General features: G+C 44.7%; 1 protein-coding gene across 4 annotated transcripts in view; it reads left to right on the top strand.

Moving 5' to 3' along the window:
* Positions 1-517: 517 nt before the first annotated feature.
* Positions 518-24253, top strand: part of CORO1C (coronin 1C) — a 71944-nt gene continuing 48208 nt past the window's right edge. The window contains exon 1 of one of the 4 annotated variants that reach the window (XM_066603841.1): positions 518-537. Coding sequence is in view for 1 of the 4 variants with exons in the window: in XM_066603842.1 (XP_066459939.1) it covers positions 18579-18624 (46 nt within the window). In the remaining 3 variants the exon portion in view is untranslated. Of the gene's footprint in view, positions 538-16538; positions 16696-18487; positions 18625-24253 lie in introns of those variants that run through there. The other 3 variants (XM_066603843.1, XM_066603844.1, XM_066603842.1) reach the window with 3 other exon arrangements.

The raw sequence follows: 24253 nt of genomic DNA, 5'->3' as shown, positions 1-24253 counted from the left end.
TCCAGACAATGGGAAGATCACACAGCACTGACCACTTACTGCAAGGTGTAGGGCAGATGGTAAGTAGCGTTCATGCCTTAATGTGCACAAGTATTCAAGTCCAAACTCAGGAGATCACCAAAAATAGCAATGACAAGGAGAAGGAGCGTCTTCCAAGGAGCAGGGGGCCACCCAAGCGCATATACCAGCTGAGTGCATTGTGTAAGGAGAACCTCAGCGATCCAGAAGAAGACAGCACAGTATATCTACATGAAGGTGCAGCTGGTGGACTTGATGGGGCTGCGGAGGAGGTAACTTTATGGAACATAGGAGCTTCTCAAGATGCAAAGCCCCCACAAGACACTCCTCCCATTCCCTGTACTGAGGTGGGTAAAGGGGTCTTCTCAGAGGAAACCGACTCCCAGGCAAGGAACTCTTCTGATGAGAGCAAGCAAAGTGATTCAGAAGACAAGGTCCTTTCAGTAGCAGATGCCCGGAGAGCCTTTGAGGCTTCAAGCTCTTCCCAGCGCAAAGCAGTAACTTATCACTCCAAAAAGGGTAAGTCTGTTTTTTGCCCCATGAATGAGTTATCTGAATTGTACTGAGGGCAAGCTCAGAAAAATGCTACTGATCACTACTTTATCTCATATATCTCCAGACACATTTGCATGCATGCTCTTGTATGAACTTGAGGTTTAACGGTCCTCCTTAGTATACAGAAACAGAGACTTACCATTTGTGGTAATCTGTGTCCCTGCCAAATGCATACAGTATATAATAGGATTTCAGAGACAATACTGCAATTGTAAAGAAATCCCGCTGACAAGAACAGGTCTGCAGTTCCATACACAAATAATACTATACTAATCTATACTTTTTGTTACACTTTATGTATGTTACAATTGTGGTGATACTTTGATGATAAAAGGAAACTTCAGTAAATAAAACATCTGGAATCATTTAGAACAACATATAAACTGTAAGGATGTGCCTAGCAATTATTATTCATCAAAATTAAAAAATGCTAATGAATTGTTAGGGAGTGTTCGCACGTGTAGGTTTTTTTTCTCCGTGTTTTATGCTTTTTATTTTTAAGCCAGAACCAGGTGAGGATTATAAAAGGAGAGAAAGAATAAAGGAAGGACACAGTGATATATATTTTCCAGTGATATAGATACATGAGGGCTTGTTTTTTATGGTACAAGTTGTAGTTTTTGCAATTTAACATGCTATATAATGTAACAGAAAACTTTTAAAAGTGGGGCAAAAATGGAAAAAAATTGCAACACCTTTTTTTTTGGGGGGGGGGGGGAGGTTTCACAGTGCAGTAAGAATTATATTTTATCTTTATTCTGTGAGTCAGTAAGATTACGGTGATACCAAATTTGTATAGTTTCTTATATTCTACTATTTGAAGGGTTTTTCAGGGAAGAAACTATTAATGTCCCATCCTCAGAATAGGTCATCAATAGTTGATCAGCCAAGGTCCACCACTCAGGAGCCCAGCCAATCAGCTGATTGGGCACCCACTGTTGGCTAAATAGGTGGGAGCTGCACCTGCAATTACAAGCATTGGCCACTACGCATGGGTTGGAGCAGCAGCTTCTGCTTGAATCCCTGTATGTAGCGGTACTGACAGCATGCACCTGCTTAGCTGAATAGCTGGGATCCTGAGTCGCGTTCCCTGGCTAATCAAGTATTAATAACCTATCCGTAGGATAGGTCATCAATTAAATTTCCTTTGAATACCTCTTTAAGAGAATACAATACCTTTAAAAAAATAGTTTTCTGTCACCATCTTTTGACCTCCATATCTTTTTTCATTTTTCCGTCAATGCAGCTGTGTGAGGGCTCGTTTGTTGAAGTGACCTGTAGTTTTTATTGGTGTTTATTTGGTGTACATAAGACTTTTGGATGGATTTTTAATCCATCCACAAGTCAGGCATTGGGTATTTATTCTTTCTGACAGCATACACTGTGTGGGATTAATAATTTGAGATTTTAATAGGACTTTTATGGTTGCAAAAACACCAAATGTCACATTTTTCTTTTTCATTTTTGATATGCAGAGTGGGAAAAGGGTTTTTTAAAAACATTTTTTATTTTTTTAATAATTATTTAATAATATATTTAGTTTACCTATTCCTACATTTTAGTCCCCCAAGGGGACTTAAACTTGCAATCATTTGATTGTTTATACAGTATAATGCAATACTGGTGTTCTATTAAGACATGCCACAGGTATGTCTCAATAGTCAAACATTCATGGCAGCATTGAGCACTTTGAGAATGCCCCAAGCTACCATAACATCTGAAAAGCACCTCGTAATCCCATCGTGGGGTGTTCTGGACATCTTAGTCCAAATTGAGACATTTAAATAACACTGTCAGAATTGACAGTGGCATTAAAAGGGTTAACTGCTATAGTTGGAGGTATCTCCATTTGTGGCTGTTGCAGGCGGGTGTCAGCTCTCTAAGACAGCCAACATCTGCCATGTATGGAGGGGGCTTGGCTGCCAAGCCCACTCCATACCTTGATGCCTGACATGCGCTGTACTTGTACAGTGCACATCAGAAGGGGGTTAAATAAGGGTGGCTTTACAAAGGACAACCATCGTCCAAATAGTCACTTGAAATACTCACTACAGTGATTTTTTTTTTACCATACAAACGACTATTGCGCACTTTTACAGAGAGCGATTGTTGTTCACTTATTCAATTTCACAGTCGCTAAAGCGTACACTTCACTGCAAACTTGAAAGACAAACAATTGCTTGTTTACACCAGACAATAATTAATGAACCTGCAACTATTCTCTAAGTGAACTGAAACAAAGTGACTAGTAAAGGAATTCTCACTCAGCACCAAGTTGATGGTCAAGTGACTATTTGAACAATAGTTGTGCTGTGTAAACGCACTCTTATGGCCCATTTACACGTAACGATTAGGCTCATTTACACGTAACGAATATCGCTCAAAAATTCATTCAAACAAACAAATTTGAGTGATAATCGTACAGTGTAAATGCAAAAAAAAAATATCGCCCACTATTCATTCGCAAGTGTTATCGCTGACTTTCAGTCCGCATGAAAAGTATCGCTGGCTTGTGGTTCCATGTAAATGCTCCCCGCGCTAAGCGAGAAGCCCGTGATCCAGTGTCTGTCTTAACACTCTGCACGAGCGCTAATGACCTTAGCAGTGACGTCTGCACTCATGCAGTCGCTTCACCGGCTGTCATCCCATGTAAAAGGGCCATAAGGCTAGGTTCACATCTATACTCATATTTCCATTCTCTTGTTTCATTATACCAGAAAAATCTAAATAATGGCAGTGTCGGATCTTTTACATGTCAGACACCAACAGCGCCCAATGGACCCCATTTACCATAATGGGGTTAATCTGGTTTCCATTATGGTGACCATCATTTTATTGTAAAAACAATATTGCAGCATATTCCAATATTTTGACCTGCTTTTGTCATGGAATCTGGGATGGAAGCCTCTAATGGAACCTTCAATACAGATGTGAATCTAGCCTTGGTCTATAGGGTCTAGGAGACAACTAATAAGCATAAAGATAATACATAAGTAATGTACATGTTTAAGGTGTCTGAGGAAGGGCTGTTATTTGTGGGCTGAAACGTTGCACTCATTTCAGATTGCCTTACTAATAAATGATCATATTGAGCAATTTTGGAGTGCAGAGTTCCTTTTACTTATCCACATTGGTGGGTAGCCATACCTTTCAGTACCCAGTGCAGTGGATCCACCTTATAAAAGCAATGTATATGGCTAGAACTTCACTGTCATGAGACAAGTGCACTAAAAATGCAGGCATCTAGAAGAATAATTGGACTGTCATTTGGACAACCCCATCCATATTAATGAGGGGTATTGTTCTGATAAAAATCTATGCCTATAAAATGCCCATTCTAATATGGTTTTGTGTCCTACAAATTGATTTTAAATATAATTATTGTTCTATATACAACATGATTTGGGTAAGTACTGAAAATAGAAGCATTCTAGATACAATTTATGAGACACGATTATAGCAGTGGGTAGGTTTATTATCATTATAATCACCACTGTTCTTCTCTATATGTATTAATTAAAGAGAAGCTGCCCTAGTTACAATGGAAAAATAAGACAACTTGTGCTTTGGCATCCCATGGGAGCCAACTACTTGCCTCCAAAAAGTCCCATTTGGAATGCTAGAAGAAAATGTACCTTCTATTCGAATTGATCCTTTGCCTTGCCTGATTGGCTGAGCTGTGACTACTTGGCACATTTCCATGTGAGTGTTTGGCCAATTGGGTCCTGTTGTGCACTTTACTGGAGAAGGTGTGGATCCACTTTGTTTCAAGGCATTTGATGCTGGGATAAACTAGGGAGTGGAGTATAAGGAATTGTTCTTCACCATGGAATTGCCCATGAGGAGGTATGGACATTCTCACAAGGTCTCTACCCTAGAGTAGACTTTATTATCAACAGCTGATGTGTATATGGACAGGAGATATCGGCTGCTGAGGACATAGGGCCAGGCCAGCAGTGCACAGCATGCCAGGTGCATGTAGATGAGGGTATGCTAGTGCCCTCCTTACACCCCATCATCTCAGGCTTGCCAGGAAAATATTGATAGCACCTTTCAATAAAAGAAGGTGCATAGATGCTTTTCACAGGCTCCCAAAATCTATCCACATGAGTAAAATTCTTCCAGTCAATCAGATAATATAGTTTGCCATGGGAACTTTTAACATTAAGAATCTCATTGACTTCTTACTCTACCTCAAGACCAGAGGAAAAGCTTGGAGGGGTAAAAGACTTCTTGGAGAATCAATTCAGGAGACTTGAGAAGGGACATGTGGAAAGGGTTTGGTGTAATTAAATATGCTGGAATGTGAAGTTTGTATTGAATTAGGGCGAGCACCCACTGGCGTTTTTTTACCTGCGTTTTGCGTTTTGCGTTTTTCCTGCACAGGCATAGAGATAACATGTGTTCCTGTCCACTGGCGTTTTTTTTGCGTTGCGTTTGCGTTTTTAACATAGGAACTGTCAGTTGCATATGTGTCCTTATTTTTCTCCATGGAAATTAATGGAAAAGCCGCGAAAACGCCGCGAAAACGCTGCGTTTTTTTCCCGCGGAAAACGCAAACGCCAGTGGGTGCTCGCCCTTAATCTGTTTCAAAAAGTCTATGGACCCAAGAATCAAAGAGAGAGTTTGTAACTGGGTATTAAAGGGATTTTTCCATTATTTTTTACTTACTCCTTATCCACAGAATAGGGGGAAAAAGTCTAATTAATGGGGGTCCAATTGCTGTGATACTGAGAGGGGTGCACCTTAATGCTCTATGTGATGAGCATGCTTGATCGCCTCTCCATTTACTTTTATGGGACAATTGGAGATTGATGCACTCGGCAATCTCAGTCTGTCTCATAGAAGTGAATGGAGCTGCAGTCACGCAGCCACACTCCGTTCACATGGTTTAACCCCTAGCAATCAGACTTCTAATCCATATCCTGCAGACAGGAAATAAAAGTCTTTAATGGGGAAACCCCTTTAAGTCATCATCTGCATGGAAGGATTGAGGAGAAAGCCTGCATTTCTTATCTGTATTCTTCCGAAAATGAATTAGAAGTTTTTCCTAAGGAATCTTTGGTTCTTTGCCAAATGTGTAAAAAATCAGCGTGAGATGCATTAGCTGCTGGCATTTCCCAGGGGCCGGAACAGGAAGTGGCGCTCTGACAGTACCTTTTACACAGCGTGAATATGAACTGAATTCTCACTGAAAATGGCTAACTTTTGCCATAATCTTCCCATGTACAAACAGCCGCTGGCAGGGCATTGAACAAGAAATCACTCACTTGTCGGAGTAGCTTGGTTATTAGCAAAACTGAATACCAAGAGACTGCTGAGCTGTGTAAATAGGAGTCGCTCAATGTTTGAGCGACTCCTAATAACTGTGAATGTAGGTCGGCGGCTGGACCGATCCTGGTTCGCTCCGCCTACATTCATTGAATGAGTACCATTCCTGTGTTGTGGCAATGTTAATTGATCACTGAAAATCAATGTACTTTCATTGACTCCATTCACTGCATATTAAGCGTGCGTAATCTGCAGTTAAATTACACTTGTGGGAATGAGCCCTAATTAGGGATGAGCGAATATACTCGTTTCGAGTAATTACTCGATCGAGCACCGCGATTTTCGAGTACTTCCGTACTCGGGTGAAAAGATTCGGGGGGCGCCGGGCGGTGGGGGGAGGCGTGGCGGAGCGGGGGGTAGCACCGGGGAACAGGGGGGAGCCCTCTCTCTCTCCCTCCCCACTCCCCGCTGCAACCCCCCACTCACCCACGGGGCCCCCCGAATCTTTTCACCCGAGTACGGAAGTACTCGAAAATCGCGGCGCTCGGGCGAAAAAGGGGCATGGCCGAGTAGGTTCGCTCATCTCTAGCCCTAATACATCTCACGGCTGAGAGTTTGCTACAATTTTATCTTTTCTGTTCTAGTTAATCTTCTGTGCGCTAAACAGCTTGGAATTGACCTTGATACATTTTGTATCAAACTGTACTGCTGCGTTTAACTCACAAGTATTTGCTTCGACTAGATAGAATTGTAGTAAAATCTCAGTTGTAAGAACAATAAGGTCTGTGATATCTAAGTCTCTGAATATTACAGGGAACCTGTCACCTGTCATAGACCAGGTTCCGAGGAGTTTGGGGATTTATATACTTATCCGGTTCCCTGTTCCTGCACTGTCACCCATGGAATTTGGCACCAGTGGACTCTGCAACAATGTGACTAGAGCAGTATGTGTGTGCACAAACCATTGTATGTCATGTTCTCATCTATTTTCATGGACTAGAGCAGGTCATGCTTTGAATGGATATGACTAAGGATATGCCTCCCCAGACCCGCTGTCAGACCGGTCATGCTGGATGATGTTGCAGATAAATAACTGAAAGGGATAAAATCCCAACAAAATCACTGGAAAAGGCCATAATTAGGCCAGCTGCACACTGTCGAGAGCGATAGTCCCGATATCACCCTTAGAAACCCATATGAAACCCCTGAATGCGAAGCGTCTTCTTGTGAAAACAGCCTCGCATCACTGTGGGGAATCCCTTCACCCCCGCCGCAACTGATGGGATTTCTCCATGGGGCTGAAGGGATTCCCTGGCACAGCTATCGCAGCCGCGGCAGTAGATTGCGATGTTCTCTCATTGTTTTCAATGGGGCTGGCAGTGCTGCCGCCGGCCTTATTAAAAGCTATGGGCGATATCACAAAAAAGAAAGGACATGCTGCAATTTTTTTTTTAACGTAGCATCACAGGAGTTAAAACATTGCAAATGAGATTGAAACCATTGAAAATCATTGGTTTCATAATCATACCTTTTTACTCACTCTCGCATCACAAGAAAATCATGCAATTTTCTTGCCAGTGTGAGGCCCTCTTACATGGGCAGGTACAAGCGCCGATTCCCAGCAGCATGCAGAAATGCAAAATGTTATATTGCAGAAATAGCACAAGTGCAAAGTACTAATTAACAATTACTCACCCACCCACCATACATTGGGTGGGAGAAGTGGCTGCTTAGTATTATACTGGCACACACATATAAGGCTTGTATAGAGTGCCAGTCACACAGATACATGTAGTGCAGCATACAGGTTTACAGCCTATTAGCTATACCCATACTATTAGATCCGGTGGACTGCCCCATATTTTGTAAATGTACCACGCAAAGCACTGACACCCTGCATTCCCCAGCATCTCAGCACTAGACTGCTTATGCAAAGAAATATGAGGTATTACTGGCTAAAATATGCAAGCTCGCAACCTGTGCTAAGGGTCCTCATGTCTTGCGAGTCCCTACACTAACATTGCAAACGTGTGCAACTGGCACCCTATACAAGCCTCATCTGTGTGCAAGTATAGTACTGAGCTGTGCCATCCTCCAATGTATGGTAGGTGTGTGTGTAGTTGGTCATCTGTATTTTGCACCTGAGCTACCTCCCCGACATAGCACTTGTGGACATGCCACCCTAGAGGAGCCGTGCAACCTGGGCTGCACGTGAAGCCTGATTGGGCTACAAGTACCACCTCATGCTTCCTGTAGTGACAGGGACACTAGCAAAATGCAAAACAAAATCAGCCTTGTGTGGCGCAGAGTGTTAAGGCAGCAGAAATGCGGTCCTAAGCTCTCACTCACGACCTGAAGTTTGCAGGTTCAATCCCATGGCTCAATCCCATGGCTCAAGCCTTCCATCTTTCCGAGGTCGGTAAAATGAGTACCCAGCTTGTTGGGAGGTAAAGATGATTGGGGAAGGCAATGGTAAACCACCCCGTAAAAACAGTCTGCCAAGAAAACGTCTGGATTCGGTCACGGGGACTTTACCTTACCACCTGCAAAACCTTTCTGGGGGTTGTCACTTTCTCTAAAGCAGCTGATAGTGCTCACATTTCCCGACAATTGCTAGGCCGGACATGCTGAGGTGCAGCTCAGTAATTACAAGAGTGTCAATAGAACCCTAAAGCCACATTGACACGAGTGTATGCAAATTTGTATGCAGCGTTTTTTGCAGAACGAACTATGCTTTTTGGCACACACATTGGCATATTTCACTGTACCTTTATTTGTGCGTGGCAAACAAAGATGCACCAATTGAAACTGGTGTGAGAAAATCACAGTGATATTGCATCTGTGTTATGCTGCGTTTTCTCGTGGTGATGTTGTGATTTTATGTTGTGCGACTTTGTAGAACTCTTTTGCCGGGATTTTCAGGGGGGCTTGAAAATATAAGCGCTACTCCGAAAATGAGGCCTATCTGCATAAAAAAAACAAAACAATATATTATGTAACAGGCACTGTCGAGTGTCTCCTCTGCAGCTTCGGCGCACATGCTTGAAGTTCTCTGTCAGCTATTTGTAGCACCGTCGCATCGTGAGAAAATCGCGCAATTTTGTCGACCGTGTGAAACTCACTTTGTTAGCAACCAATCAGAGAGCAGCATTTATTTTTTAAACTGCTGTGAAAAAATGTAGGCTGTGCTGTGATTGGTTGCTATGGACAACAAAGTCAGTTTTAGGGTGCCTTTCCACTTGCGTTTTTTTTAACGCTGCAATATTGCTGCGTTTTTTTACTGTGATTGCCTATCTAATGTTAGGAACGCATCACACAAAAATTGCAAGTTTGTGCGTTGCGATTTTTGTGCAATGTGTTTTTAACATTAGAAAGTCCCATTGACATTTACGTTAAAAAAAAACGCAGCGATATTGCAGCATTAAAAAAACCAAGTGGAAAGCCACGGGGTGCATTCATACATTGCTGATTTGCTGCAGATTTTTATGTAGATTTTGGTGCAGATCTGCAGCAGATTTCAGCCCTTCAAATTGAATTGATCACTGGGTCCAATAGGGACAGTAGCAGTGCCTCTAATCTCTACATAGCACTCTGAGCATGCTGTAGGCAGAAGATAGAAGGTGAACCACATATTCCACTTACCCATGCCGTCACCCACTGCCACCTTGTCTCACTCATTTCCCAACTCTAGTTGCCCTCCAGCCAAGAAGATATCACAAAAGTACACTTTTAACAAAATAGCTTTTCTTGTGGAGTACTACTCATGTGTCTCATGATTATCCCCCGCTGCTCCATGGCCACCTTCTATGTGCACTGGTATACATAACTGCTTGAACTTGTCTTTGGATTCTCTAGTACCGTATTTGTCAACTACAGTCATCAACTACCCCATCAGGTCAGGTTTTCAGGATTTCCGTAGTACACAGATGATAGCATTATAGTCAGTGCCTCAGAAACTGCTACTGGAGTTTTCCGTATAGGATATGCTCAAAGTCTCAAATCATGACCTGTTGGGGGAACTTGGGGACTGGAGCAGAGAAACACTGATATAGAATGCTTTGGCTGTGGATTGTCTTCAAATGCAATCATATACACTAATCATCAATGTCATTAAAAGCAGTTAATACTGTTTAGGTCCATCTCTTGCCATCAAATCAGAACTGACTCGCCAAGGCGTCTCGGAAGGTGTCCAACATTAAACTATTTCAGCAATTTGTGCTACAATAGCTCTTCTATGGGACTGGACCAGACAGGCTTGCCTTTGCTCCCAATGCACATCAATAAGCCTTAGGTCTCGTAATCACTGGCGATAGACTTTCCTGTGATGCGAGAGGGAGTGAAAATGCATGATTATGAAACCAATGATTTTCAATGGTTTCATTCTCATTTGCAATGTCTTCACTCAAGGCTCGCAGCGCTAAAATAAATCTGCGCTATCGCCCATTGTCTACAATGCGGCCAGAGGCAGCAGAGTCGGCCCCATTAAAAATAAAGGGAGTACATTGCGCTCTTCTGGCACAGCTGTCACAGCTATGGCAGAGGATTCCTTCTTTGACAGCATCGCGGACCTCTGCCACAGCTGTGGCAGGGAAGCACGATGTACTCCCTATGTTTTCAATAGGGCCGACGCTGCTGCCGCCGGCCCTGTTGATAACAATGGAAGATAGCGAAGGGTTTTTTTAGCGCTGCGAGCCTTAAGTGAAGACATCACGAATGAGAATGAAACCATTGATAATCATTGGTTTAATAATCATGTGTTTTCACTCACTCTCGCATTGCAGGAAAGACTATCGCCAGTGGGTATGAGCCCTTAGGCATCTATGACCATGTCGCAACAATGACTTCAGTTAGTTTTGAAACATTATACTAATCCATTTTCAAGTGAACGGTCTCCACTGTATAGAGTCAATTGGTGACATGATGGTTGATTAACGCTACATAATAGAGGCATCCCACCTGGCTAGAATTGGGCTCTGAAAGTAATGGAAACCATGGAGAATGAACAAGGGATACTTAAAACTAAAATTAAAAGTAGTGGAGTAGTAGGCCGCTGCACGCGACTGGGTTGGATTCCGCATGCGGGAGCCCATAGTGGAATCCGACCCTGTGCCCAGCTGGCATCCACGTGTACCTGTCTTTTTTTTTTCTGTGCTGCAGATGATCCCTGTTTTTCTGCACCATCGCTAGGTGATGACGCAGGTAACCACGACCTTTCCACAATGTCATTGCGAAAGGGCGGCGGGTCAGACAGCTTCCATTGCGTTCAATGGAAGCTGTTTATGTGGAATCCACACTGAGATGGAGCATGCTGTGATTTTTTTCCTCCGTGATCGAAAAATCGCAAGTGTTTTCTGCTCGTGAGCAGCAAAAAAACACTTTTCCACAGCATGCTATGGGCGATATTTGAATGCGGAGGCGGATAATAAATACAGTACTGAAACCAAGAAAAATATTCCTTCTCTATATAGCAAGGCTGAGACTACCATATTACAGACAAACTTTTTGGGGCTTATACTACAAATGGTGCACTGACTACTGACCCAAACTCACAGCATCATAGACGCACATCATACTCATTATACAAAGCCCAATATTATCATCATGAAGTGATTATACAGCGATAGATACCAGTTCTACACAGACATTTTGCAGACGATTTAAGTAATTACATTACAGTTGTATTTAGTGACTTGGAGATTACATCTTTTCTGGAGTTGTTCATTTTTCACATCTTTTCCATTCAGCCCAGACCGCCATTAAGATTTCTTCTAACCACAACTTCTCTCTGCAAAGTTTGTGAACAGACCTCTTTGGATCCTCACTTTTACTTTTCCAGCACCTTGATCTACACAAACTCTACATCCTGTTGCTGCTCCAATTCTGCACCTGTTACTGTCCGATCTGCCGTTATAGCTGTACCTGCTGTTTGCCACGTTTTCCCAAATACCGTGCTTCAGAAATAATTTTGTCATAGTTGTAATAATGCTCCCAAAATATTGCCAGACTAACAGTGCTCCTAAAATAATAATACTAAACAGTTTTATGCCTGAGGTGGCAATGTATCACAAAGTAAAGGTGCCATCTATTGTACCTGAGACTATAAGAGTTCTTTCTTTTAGTGCCCCACACAGTAAAAATAACCCTTTTGTGCCACTTACAAAGTAAAAGTGCCTACAAATGTCTCTCTTAAAGGGATTACCGTTTAAGAGAGGACACAGTTCTGTTCAAAAACGTATTCAGCCTACAATAGTAAGATAACAGAACTGTTGCTCACCTACCATGCTCCCCTGCTGCTGCTGTTTCGTTGGTTCCCTGCCCCCACTTGTCTTCACTTATTTATAATGCTCTAGTGTCCCCCTAGTAATAATAGTGCCCCCTTAGTAGTGCTCCTAGTGCTACCTAATTGTGTGCACTTAGTAATAATAGTGCCCCTTTATTAATACTAATGTTCCCAGTGCCCCTTAGTAATAATAGTGCTCCCTTAATTAATAATAGTGCACCCAGTCTCCCTTAGTAATAATAGTGCTCCCTTATTTGTGCCCCCTTAGTAATAATAGTGCTCCCAGTGCCCATTAGTAATAATAGTGCCTCATTAGTCATGCCCCCTTAATAATAATAGTGCTTCCAGTGCCCCTTAGTTATAATAATGTTCCCTTTATTAATACGAGTGCTCCTAGTGCCCTCTTAGTAATAATAATTCCCCTTAGTAATAATGGTCCTCCCTGTGCGCCTTAGTAATAGTGCCTCATTAGTCATCCTCCTTAGTAATAAAAGTGCTCCCAGTGCCCCTTTAGTAATAATAGTGCTTCAGGTGCTCCCAGTGCCTCGTTAGTAATAATAGAGCCCCATTAGTCATGCCCAATTAGTAATAATAGTGCTTCCAGTGCCTCTTAGTAATAATAGTGCTCCCTTTATTAATAATAGTACTCCTAGTGCCCCCTTAGGAATAATAGTTCCCTTAGTAATAATAGTCCTCCCAGTGCCCCTTAGTAATAATAGTGCCCCCTTAGTAATAATAGGGTTTCATTGCCCCTTAGTAGTAATAGTCCTCCTAGTGCCCCTTTAGTAATAATAGTGCTTCAGGTGCTCCCAGTGCCTCGTTAGTAATAATAGTGCCCCATTAATCGTGCCCACTTAGTAATAATAGTGCTTCCAAAGCCTGCTTAGTAATAATAGTGCTCCCAGTGCACCTTTGTAATAATAGTTTTCCTAGTGCCCCCTTAGTAATAATAGTGCCCCCTACTATTTTTAGGAGCCTGGCCCGGGGGCTGGTCCTTCCCTGCTCCTCCAGCTCACCCCACCCCTGGAGATAAGCACCAAGAGAGGAAATGACATGTGAATGGCTGCTTGCTGGCTGATCACATGTGGCTTAGTTGCTGTTTTAAAGTAATTTGCAGTGTTTTTAGCATAAAATAACATTTTCATGAATGTTTGGCTTCCATGTGTCCCCCTTTGGCCTGCTAAGGGTGAGCTCTGGAGAGAATCAGTCTCCTTCCCCCTCAGGCAGCTAATATGGTCCCTTTTTAGTATTCCTGCAGACAGTCCTTTCAGCTGTATGGCCATGTTCCTACAAGGGCTACGCAAAGCAGAAGACGTCACTACCTCTATAGGCTGCTGTGCAGTGATCATCCCTGGCTGGGAGGGGAGTAGCTGAGCATGTGTGTCCTCCAGCACTCAGTTCACCATGGGTGTACACATTGCTATGTACTTTGAACACCAGGTGCCGCCATCTTACATAAGTAAATGTCTTATCGCCTCACTGGATTGTTTCTTAGCTCCTTAGGCTCCCTGTCAACGGGCGTTTTTGCATTGCGTTCCCCGAGGCAATATTCCGGCCGTGGGGAACGCAGTGAACACTTTCCATAGCGTTGCAGGCCCTTGTCCACGAGCGGAGAATCATAGTGATTCTCCGCTCGCGGGCGTCAAATCGCGGCATGCTGCGAATTGCTGCGATTCTCTGTGCTGAGCCTACAGGTATCTGTCAGGTAGGCTCACCGCGGAGATCTGTCAACTGTCTTCTGCTCCCCAGCAGAGGCTCCCGCGGCGGAGATCCGCTGTGGGATATCGCAACGCCCGTGGAAGGCAGCCTTAGTGACAGTCCATATACATTTTTACTGAAATCACTAATGGACTTTAAACCTGTACATACAGCTTTTTAAGGCAATGGCTCAGCTGACTCCTGACAGCCAGACTCCTGCTCTAACAGCCAGAAGCAGAGAAACCTTAGATCTTATCCCTTTAAGGCTGGCAGCACACGCAGCGTTTTGTAGCCTGTGTGAAAGTGGCCTTATCACGTTATTTTTACTGAATTGTGAACACTGCAAAACCACAAAAACGGTCGCGGGATTTCTGGATGCTTTTTCCATCCCCCTCCAAAAAAAAGTAATAAAAGTTAGGCCTCCCTCACACAGACATTTCTTGCAGCGTTCAACACTGCATTTTCAGCGCTGCACAACGCTGCCATTTATTTCAGTGGGGCTTCTCAAACAAGCGTTTAAACACAGCGTTTTTAGGGCTATTTCAGACAACCGTATATCTGCTCGGTTTTCACACCGAGCCGATATACGGTGTCCTTGTCTGCAGGGGGGAGGATGGAAGAGCCAGGAGCAGGAACTGAGCTCCTGCCCCCTCTCCACTATTTGCAATAGGAGGGGGCAAGATAGGGGCGGAGCTAAGTATAGACGCTTAGCTCTGCCCCTGCCCCACCCCTCCCATTGCAAATAGTGGCAAGGGGCGGGGAAGGGGCGGGAGCTCAGTTCCTGCTCCTGGCTCTTCCATCCTCCCCCCCCCCTGCAGATAAGGACACCGTATATCGGCTCGGTGTGAAAACCGAGCAGATATACGGTCGTCTAGATAAGCCCTTAAAGCGATATCTGTTCTAGTTTGGGGTGTTTCCACGTTTTTAAATGCTGTGTCGCCCATTGAAATGAATGGGCAGCATTTTTTTAGCACTGCTGAAGACGCTGCACAACTTGGTACTGCGTTTTTAACTACGTTAAATGCACCCTGATTTTTTGTATGAAATATAGCCTTACCCAGAAAATAAGCCCTAGCTACACTAGGTGAAAAAAAAAAAGCAATACTCACATAGCCTGCATCATCCAGCTCCCTCCCGCTACTCTCCGGCATTCCTGCAGGCTTTAGTGAGAGCAGCGGGAGGGACCTGGGCGGCATGCGCTAGGTAAGTATTGTTTTTTTTTCAGCTTTTTTGGCTGGCAAAACGCATGTCAGCGCTGGTGAAACGGCAGTAAATGCAGCGTTTCTGCGAACGCCTGTATGAGGGAGGCCTTGTACAATACCCTCGGTTTCAGAATGGAGGAGGCTGGTTAATACAACAATCCCCTATGAAAATACTATTTACCAACAGAGGGAATGTCCCGATACAACTCGGCCCAAATAAAACAAGCTCTCATACGGCAATGTCACCGAGTTGTGGCTCTAGCAATGCGATGATGATGTCCAAGCAATCTCTTTCCAAGACTGAACTATTGATGACTTATGCTCAGGATAGGTCATCAATAGTTAATCAGCGACGGTCCACTACCCGGGATGCTTGTTGATGATCTCTGGGCCTTTTTGCTGAGCAGACAATTTCTGCAGGAAGCAGACAGCTCCGTTGTCACTGCAGTGGCCAGGCTTGGTATTGCAAGCCAAGTTCCCATTCATGTCAGTGGGAGCTTTACTTGTAGTACCAAGCCTGACCACTGTAGCGACAACGCAGCTGTCTGCTTCCTACAGAATTCAGCATGAGCACAAACGCCCAGAGACCAGCTGATCAGCAAGGATCTGGGGCGGTGGACCATTGGTGATCTACTATGGATGGCTTCTCCTAAGGACACCGGTAGATCCTCAATAGTTTACAGCTGGACAGCCCCTTTAAGGCTGGCTTCACGCTAGTGTGAGTGCAGTTCCGCACGCCTTAGCACTTATTTTGCGCTATGAACTTGGATCTTTTTGCACATGGTGTATTTCACTATATTTTTTCGGCCCTCACGGACTGATTGAAATGGCTAATTTGTCTAATTAGTTCCAGATGTTTTCTTTTCCCAGTGGGATTACGGAGAGTTTCACGCATCTCCTTGCGGATTACGTGTCCATTTATATCCCCCCCCCCCCATTAACTTCTATGGGGAACCTTTTGTGCGCAAGTACGCAAAAAGATAGAGCTTTTTTTTTTTTGCGCGCGACCGAATTGCGCACGCCAAAATCCCTCAATGGGTTGAATTCTCTGCGTATTGTGCATACAAGTTCTGCGCGTGCAAATACTTCCGTGTGAAGCCACGCAGAATAGGCTCGTCACAGGGGTTAATGGCGTGTAAATGGCTAGCGCTCGTTTTTTCCCTCTCTACAATGATTGTGATATTTATTAACCCCCTTCCATGTGACATACTATGATTTATCTGATGGAGAGCCACTGGTCCCCTTCATGTTCAGCCCCACAGAAGGGGTAATGCTGCTAACTGCCTGGGTTATCTGCTCTGACGGCACCGGTAATATTATAACGTTATTATGTCCTGCGGATTTATCTATGTCCAAACCAGCGAGATAACAACTGGGAACTATTTGACGTCACCTCCCCGATGGGTGGCTGACTGCGCGGAAGACATCAGCGATGTAGTTCCGGCAGGGGTAGCGCCCGTCCGTTGTTCCAGGCTTGTGATTGGCTGCGCGCGCTGCCTGTTTGCAGCGGCGGGAGGGGGTGTTGTGAGTTGGGTTTCCGGTTACGAGTTGCAGTCGGTGCGATAGAGAGAGGGAGGAGGAAGAGCGCGGGGAGAGCCGAGCTGAGCGCTGAAGCCCCGGATACACAGGCCACCACCTCCCCCAGGACCGCGGCGGAACACTGAGCAGTAGGTGAGGCGCGGAGGACGCGGGGCTGCAGTGCGGTGCGCACCCATGTGATGCCTGCTGGCGCGGCTGCGAGGACGGGGGATGCGGCACTCACTGCCTGCGGCTACAGATACAGTGTGCGCGGCGCTCCTGCCGTCCTGCTGGCAGCCGCATGACGGAGCCGCGCTGTGTGCTGGCCGGGGGCTGACTGCTGGGGGCGCCGGGCAGTGTCCTTGTATCATAGGGAGGATGTGTGCAGGAGAGAGAGGGGGAGATATACAACAGTGCTGCACATGTGGGAGATGGGAAGACGTACATACCAGTGCTGTACCTATGGGAGGATAGATATATATATACCAGTGCTGCACATGTGGGAGATTGGGGATATATATCAGTGCTGTACCTATGGGAGGATATATATACACATACACACCAGTGCTGCACATGTGGGAGATGGGGGATATATATATATCTATATATATATATATATATATATATATATATATATATATATATATATATATATCCCCCATCAGTGCTGTACCTATGGGAGGATAGTCTTATATACCAGTCCTGCACATATGGAAGATGGGGAGATATATATATATATATATATCAGTGCTGTATCTATGGGAGGATAGATATATATATACCAGTGCTGCACATGTGGAAGATGGGAAGACGTACATACCAGTGCTGTACCTATGGGAGTATATGTATATATATATATACACACACACACACCTACCAGTGCTGCACATGTGGGAGATAGGGGATATATATACTGTATACACACACCATTGCTGTACCTATGGGAGGATAGATATATATACCAGTCCTGCACATATGGAAGATGGGGATATATAAGATATATATATATATATATATATATATATATCAGTGCTGTATCTATGGGAGGATAGATACATATACCAGTGCTGAACCTATGGGAGGATACATATATATATATATCAGTGCTGCACATGTGGGGGAGAGGATATATATATACACACACACACACCATTGCTGTACCTATGGGAGGATCGATATATACCAGAGCTGCACATGTGGGAGATGGGGGATAGATATATATATCAGTGCTGTACCTATGGGAAGATAGATATATATACCAGTGCTGCACATGTGGAAGATGGGGATATATATATATATACCAGTGCTGCACATGTGGGAGATGTATGTGTATGTATATATAATATAGGTTTTTCTTTTCTATATATATCTATATCCAACATGTTTAGCACTAGTGTAATATATAAAATATATTTTTTCCTATTACACCAGCGCTGCACATGTGGGAGATGGGAGGATATATATATTCGGTGCTGTACATGTGAGGAGGTAGATGTGTATGTAAATAAACATATACACATCGGTGCTGTATATGAGGGGAGAAGGAGATATGTAAACATATTTATATATCAGTGCTGTACAGGCATGGGGGGAGAAAGGAGTGTGTAATAAATAAATATATATTTGTGTGAATATGTTATACTTTTTCCACATGCATGAGAAGGGAGGTAATATATATGATGAGTGAGAAGGGAGGTAATATATATGATGAGTGAGAAGGGAGCTGAAGAAAATATAAAAAATATATCTTCTATTTAAACTTTTCCATATATATTGCTGCTGATCCCGGTTCTCCAGGACTTGCCCCGGGTCAGACGGTTGGTGGGTTGCATGTTTGGATGGGGTAATATAATTACTGCTGATGTGTGGATAATGAATTATGGGATATGCCCCGGCCTGTATACAGCGCTGGGATCAGTGATATGTTAACCCTTGTACGCCCTGGTAATTAGCAGCAGGGTGTGGGCGCCGGCAGGGTGTGGGCATGTCCCAGCGCCTGCAGTATATGTCACTACTTCCTAGGGGAGAGTACAGACATGGAGGACTTGTCGGAGACGGCTGCTCAGCCCCCCCATATTGCTGGTATGACGGTGCTGGGGGGACTCCTCTCCTGCGGGCTGGGTGTTCTCTGTAATGTGTACTTTGTGAGGGATCGGTCTGGTCAGCGCCGGCTCTCCGGTGACATAATGTGTTGTAGACGATATGGGGACTTGTATATGGGAGGCAGCTTTGATACTAATGTAGCATGTTGTTGCTTGGGGCTCGCTGGCATCTGTCTCCCCTGTTTCATCCCACAAGGATACTTTGTTGCCATTTAAAAAGAAATGAGAGCAGTAAGTGAAGCCCTAAGTGCAGTGTGATATACACCTGGCCTGTAAGGGGTGCTGTACTAGGCCCGGCTCCGGGGCGTGGAGGAGCTCGCTCCGGCAGTGTGCTGATGCTTTCTGGGTGTTTGCCTGCATGTCTGGTGACTCCACGTATTTACTGGCGTGCGGCGATTCTCTCAGGACTCCGTGTTCCTGTAGTGTTAGACTATGCAGAGGACTCGCAGGAGTGCTGATATCCTGACAAGTGCTGCAGATACAGGAGGCGGCTATATATACAGGAAACGACCAGGATTTCTGTGACCTAGAAAACTGAATTCCTGCAGCCGCCCCTAGATATCTGTCCATGGAGTAATGTAATACCCAGGGGGAGCCCGCTGGATGCTATTGTGTGCCCGGTGCCTGGCATCTCTTCATCTCCCCTGTCCAACCTTGTAGCACTATTGGGGGCTTCTGGCGGATAAACGGTGGGCAGTGTGTGCACAAAGCAGACGGAGCAGTCGTAGCATCCACAAGTGATGCATATGAAAGGAGACGGCTACACGGATTCACTCAGCCTGAAAATCTGTGCAGGGCATTTTGTTACCCGGAGCCAGCGCATCTGCTGCCTTTATTCTGGCGTCTTCTATCTCCATGCTGTAACCTACCAGCACAGGAGGGGGCGCTGTGCAAGTGATTGCTGCCCCCTCCTGTGAAGTTGCATGCTATACATAAAATTGCTGACTAACTGTTGAAAAGTAAATTAAAGGTGGGATTCAGTGCCCCTCGGCTCGGATAGTCCAAGATGACTGCACATTGGTAGTGTAAGACACTATATGCTGCTCACATGGGCAGTATTGGCCAATCAAAGCAGCATGTACTGTCTGGAGGAGGTTGTGGGCATCCTTGGTTTGTCCAGGACCGGGTGGGAATGGAGGTGCTCCTAAGTTAAAGGGGTTGTACCAGAATTATAAGTTCTCTATGGAATAGGGGATAACTTGCTGCCCACCGATGCAGGGAACGGGGGTCCTGTGTCCCTTTCCTCTTCCCATAAGGGATGCTTTATGGATTGGGGATAGCTTGTAATTCTGATACAACCCCTTTAAATTCACTCCATTAATTCCCCTCCCTTTCCCACATTATCACAAGTGCTGTACTTTTTTTAACCATCAATTATGGGTGCTGCAACTGTCTTTTTGGCATTGGTTGGAGTGTTGAAACACCTCGCTGATCCTGAAACAGGGTGTGGGGACGGTTTCCCCATTCACAGTGAAGAGTGATAGAATATTTATGGCATATCTGTGCCATAGATGTCTAAAAGCTGCCTTTAATCAGTGGTCGCCCCTTTCTTCCTCCACACTATTAGACTACTTGCAAAGCTGCACAAATCACCGCTGTAAGTTTGTCTGATTTCGCACACAGGTTACGGCTCCGTTCACGGATTGCATCTTTCTCCTCTGTTTTTGGAGGAGAGAAATTGGAAGAAAAAGGGATCCCTTTTTTCCCTCTATTAATTAAAATGGGCTTAAAAAAAAAAGAAGCCTGTATTTGGTTAGGTTTCCGTGTTTTGGTCTGAAAAATAGCACTGCAGAATGCGCTATTTTCCTGTCTTTAAAAAAAAAAAAAAAAAAAAAAAATCTGGTGTAATGGACATCTGTTTTCTTTCTTTTTTTCTTTTTTGGAAATCAGTGAAAAAAACCCCATCCGTTTCCCCCCCCCCCCGAGTTTTATCTAGTTTTCTCTCCTAAAACGGAGCCGAGGCAGAAACCCTAAACTGAGCCGTAATGGCGGTGTGCCTAGAAAACTGCTGCGAGCACAAAGCATGCTGGTGAACAGGACTACAGCCCCTCATATGCACCGCATGTCCTGTAGAGTGCTCCATTGGGGGAAAGAGACCCCTACCTAAAACTGCAGGTGTGCATTGTCTCATACGCTGCATGATGTCTGAATGCCCGGCCTGCACAGGAGGAAAAATAGCATGTGTGCTTGTGTGGCTAATTTGTTTCAGAAACTTCTACAACTAAAGCCTGCTGACCGCCATGGGAGGAGCTTGGAGCAGGGGCAGAAATCCTTTGTTGGTGGGCTACCAGGACCTGCAGCCCATCCCACTGTGCAACCAATCACGTATAGTGGGCGTCACCCCCTGTCAATCTTGACTCCACCAGTACTTCCTGGTGGCGTCAAGATACACCAGTACCTAAAACCACTTCATACATGTGCACGAGGGTGTAATCACACGGGCAATTTTTCGATGAAGCTGGCAAAACATTGCATGGTATGGGAGTTGCATGCAAGTGCAGTGCGAGGTCTCCCATGCAAAACACTGCGATCCGCCGCTATAAGTTGCAGCAGAGGATCGCTGCTTCCCCAAAGTGATGCGAGGCAAACTCCTTGCATTGTGGGAAATCGCGCATTGGCGAGTACAATATTGGGGCGTGTTTCACGGTCTGTTATCGCACTTGCTCGTGTGAAAGTAGCCTAGCTCTGGAGGGGACGAGCAGGCTTTCTCCTCTTATTAGGTTGGTGACAAGGCTGACCATACACTTTAGATGAGCATTTCGCCGACTTATTCCCCCCCCCCACTCACCCGTGTGAAGTGTACTCATTAGGGTGACGAGTAAGTGTCCTTTTACACTGCGCAATTATTGGAAGGAGCGAACAAGTCGTGTGCTTTCAAGCAGCGTCGGTTTGTACGCACTGATACTCATTTAAATATTTGTCATTCTTTTCGTCCTAGCTCATTCAGCCCTTGTTGTTCTGTCAGGAAATGCCTGGGAATGGTTTGTGAACAACTGAATGATCGCCTTTTACACGCAGAGACTGGCAAATAACGAACAATGATTTTATGCATAAAGTGAATAAGCGAAGGAATTATCATTCATTGTTTATGCTGAACGATTTTTCATTTTCCCACCATTCAGCTGTTAGAACTATGATCGTTCCGTATATAAGGGCCATGCAACTTGGTGCATAGCATAGCCCTACTCCTTCCCCTGCCTCCGGTGCTTAAAGCCCATACTGAGCAGCAGATGAGGTGTGGGGCTATGCTATGTAGAGAGCTGCATAGTCTGACAGGCAATGGAGAAATCTGAAGTCAGAAGCTGGGGATGGCTGCAGGAGTAAAGAAGCCTTTGGTGGCTTATTTCCTCCAGAGCAAAAGAATTGTGGATGTTGGGATTGATTGTGTTCAACCCTCTCCCTTTCATCTGCCATTGGGGGACATCAAGACACTACCATGCATGTGGTTGGCGGGTTTGGCCAGCAACAAACATTCCCTCTGTAGTGCCCACTGTACTCAAATAGAAGGAAGAGTACTTACCTGTCCGCCACCGCAGTTCAGTCCTGCAGCCCTGCTGTTGTCACAGCATTTATGACAGCTGAGGTTACCAGAAGTCACTTGACCACTGCAGTTGATTAGTGGGTGCAACGTTGCCGCCTGTTCTCCTGTCGTCAGCGCTCGCATCCTGGTGCGGCAGTCAGGTGGCTTCTGGTGGTGACATCTGCCACAGCAAGCAGTGGGTAAGCGGGGCTGCATGCTAGATTGCAGCCGTGGAGGATGGGTACTATTCCTTTAGTTTTAGCCCAGTTGATGTTATAGGGGCAAAGTTGTCCTGTAACTGGGCAACCCCTTTAATGGGGTGTGTCCCCCCCAAAAATAATATATATATATTTATTAGTGATAAGTCTCTAATATCTTTGTGTTTGTAGTGTAGATCCCATGCATCTGTGAGAAGGTTGGGCATGTTGAAGTTTAATCCTGCCAGCGTCTAATGTATATGGAGGCCCCAATACTTATTAGCTGGTTCAATGAAATTGGTGGGCTCAGCCAGTATTTAAGGGGCCCTCCTACAAAAATATTGTTTATATTTAAATCCGGCCTGTAATTATAAATTATTTTGTAATTACACTTATTAACCCTTTGCAATCCAATTTTGACTTCAGGGTTTCCTAGGGGGCTTTCTCCTTCTGCTATTATACAATGGAGCTATCTGCTGACTAGAGCCAGTACTGCGGTATAGGACATACTGGATAGGCCCCCAACAACAGAGTGGCCAGTAATATACAGTAAGAATACCCTGCCGGACGGCTTCCGACATCTGACCTGTACAGCCTTCACTCAGAATGTCTTGAGACGTCAGACAGCGGATTGGAAAGGGTTAAAAGTATTACTATCCCCAGATATTCCAGGACTTGTGTTAGAATAGCACCACCTGCTGTTTCTACTATCTTTGTGTCTAGTCCACCTCAGTGAATATCCTAGGTGGTCGCACCTACTCGGCCCTTCTTCTCTGCAGTAATGCTGTCTCATCATCACTTGCTTCAGTATCTCTTCTGATATCGGAGAAGACGCAGCAACTTCAGAAGCAGCCGCTCGCCACAGCAGGGATCCCTCCACATACCCAGAGATAAGCAAGGCGGACATGGAATAAATACAGCAGGTGGCGCTATTCTAACATTAGCCCTGGAATATCTGGGGATAGAAGCATTGTGTAATTACAAAAAATGTTTATAATGAAGAGCTGGTTGGAAGTTTAAAATAAATTTATATATATAATTTTTATTTTTTTTTAAGAATCCCCTCTTAATCTGATGTGTGTGGCCAGATTTAGTGTTTTTTCTGATAACATTAATAGTTTCCCACCTCCTTAGCAGCAACAATCTGATTCTTGCCGGCACTAGATTCCCATTTGTTGAGACTTGTGTTGCGCTTTACCGGCATGGCGCTGCTACCTTGGCTACAATACCCCCCTCATGTTGGCCAAATCATTTTTTTCCCGCAGCGTAGTTGCTGAAATGACATTTCTTGTTAATTTGGTACATCTTCTGCTTCATGACAATCGCATAATCCCTTTCGGCAATCTTGAAGGTTTCGGTGGACCTTTTACTTTGCCTCTTCACTCATTCGAGTTGATTGCAGATGCCTGTGATGATGGCTGCGAGGCATTTGCTGTAGTGTAAACATGACTGGAGCTGGAACAATTAGTGACTAGTGGGATTTTAGCCATGGAAAAGGCTGATATTCTGACAGTCATCTGCTTTCAATCCGGTCATCCAGTTGACTGAGTGGAGGCGGGTGGAATTCTTCAGCATGCCCAAGAGCGAGCGGGCGCACTTGCCGGATAACACATGGCTGCCGCCTTACATGTGGGAGGATGAAGCACCTGCCTAGTGTCGTCCTACTTAGCACCTGCTTATACCACCTAGTTTTGATGTCTGTCCCACCAAGGCTACATCTGGCATTGACAGGTTCTTGGAGAAGATCTATTAAACGCATACTTGTTTCTTCCCGAAGCTTCGTCATGTGTACTAAGTGTTGCTCCACTATGGAGTTTTTGGGAGGCTACATGCAGACGGAAAGTTGTGTGAACAAGTCGTGTAACTCAAAGGAGGTAGAAAATTACAACAAT

Source organism: Eleutherodactylus coqui, chromosome 5 (genome assembly GCF_035609145.1).
Source record: "Eleutherodactylus coqui strain aEleCoq1 chromosome 5, aEleCoq1.hap1, whole genome shotgun sequence".
In the NCBI taxonomy this organism is placed as follows: Eukaryota; Metazoa; Chordata; class Amphibia; order Anura; family Eleutherodactylidae; genus Eleutherodactylus; species Eleutherodactylus coqui.
This window is presented reverse-complemented; position numbering and strand designations above follow the sequence as displayed.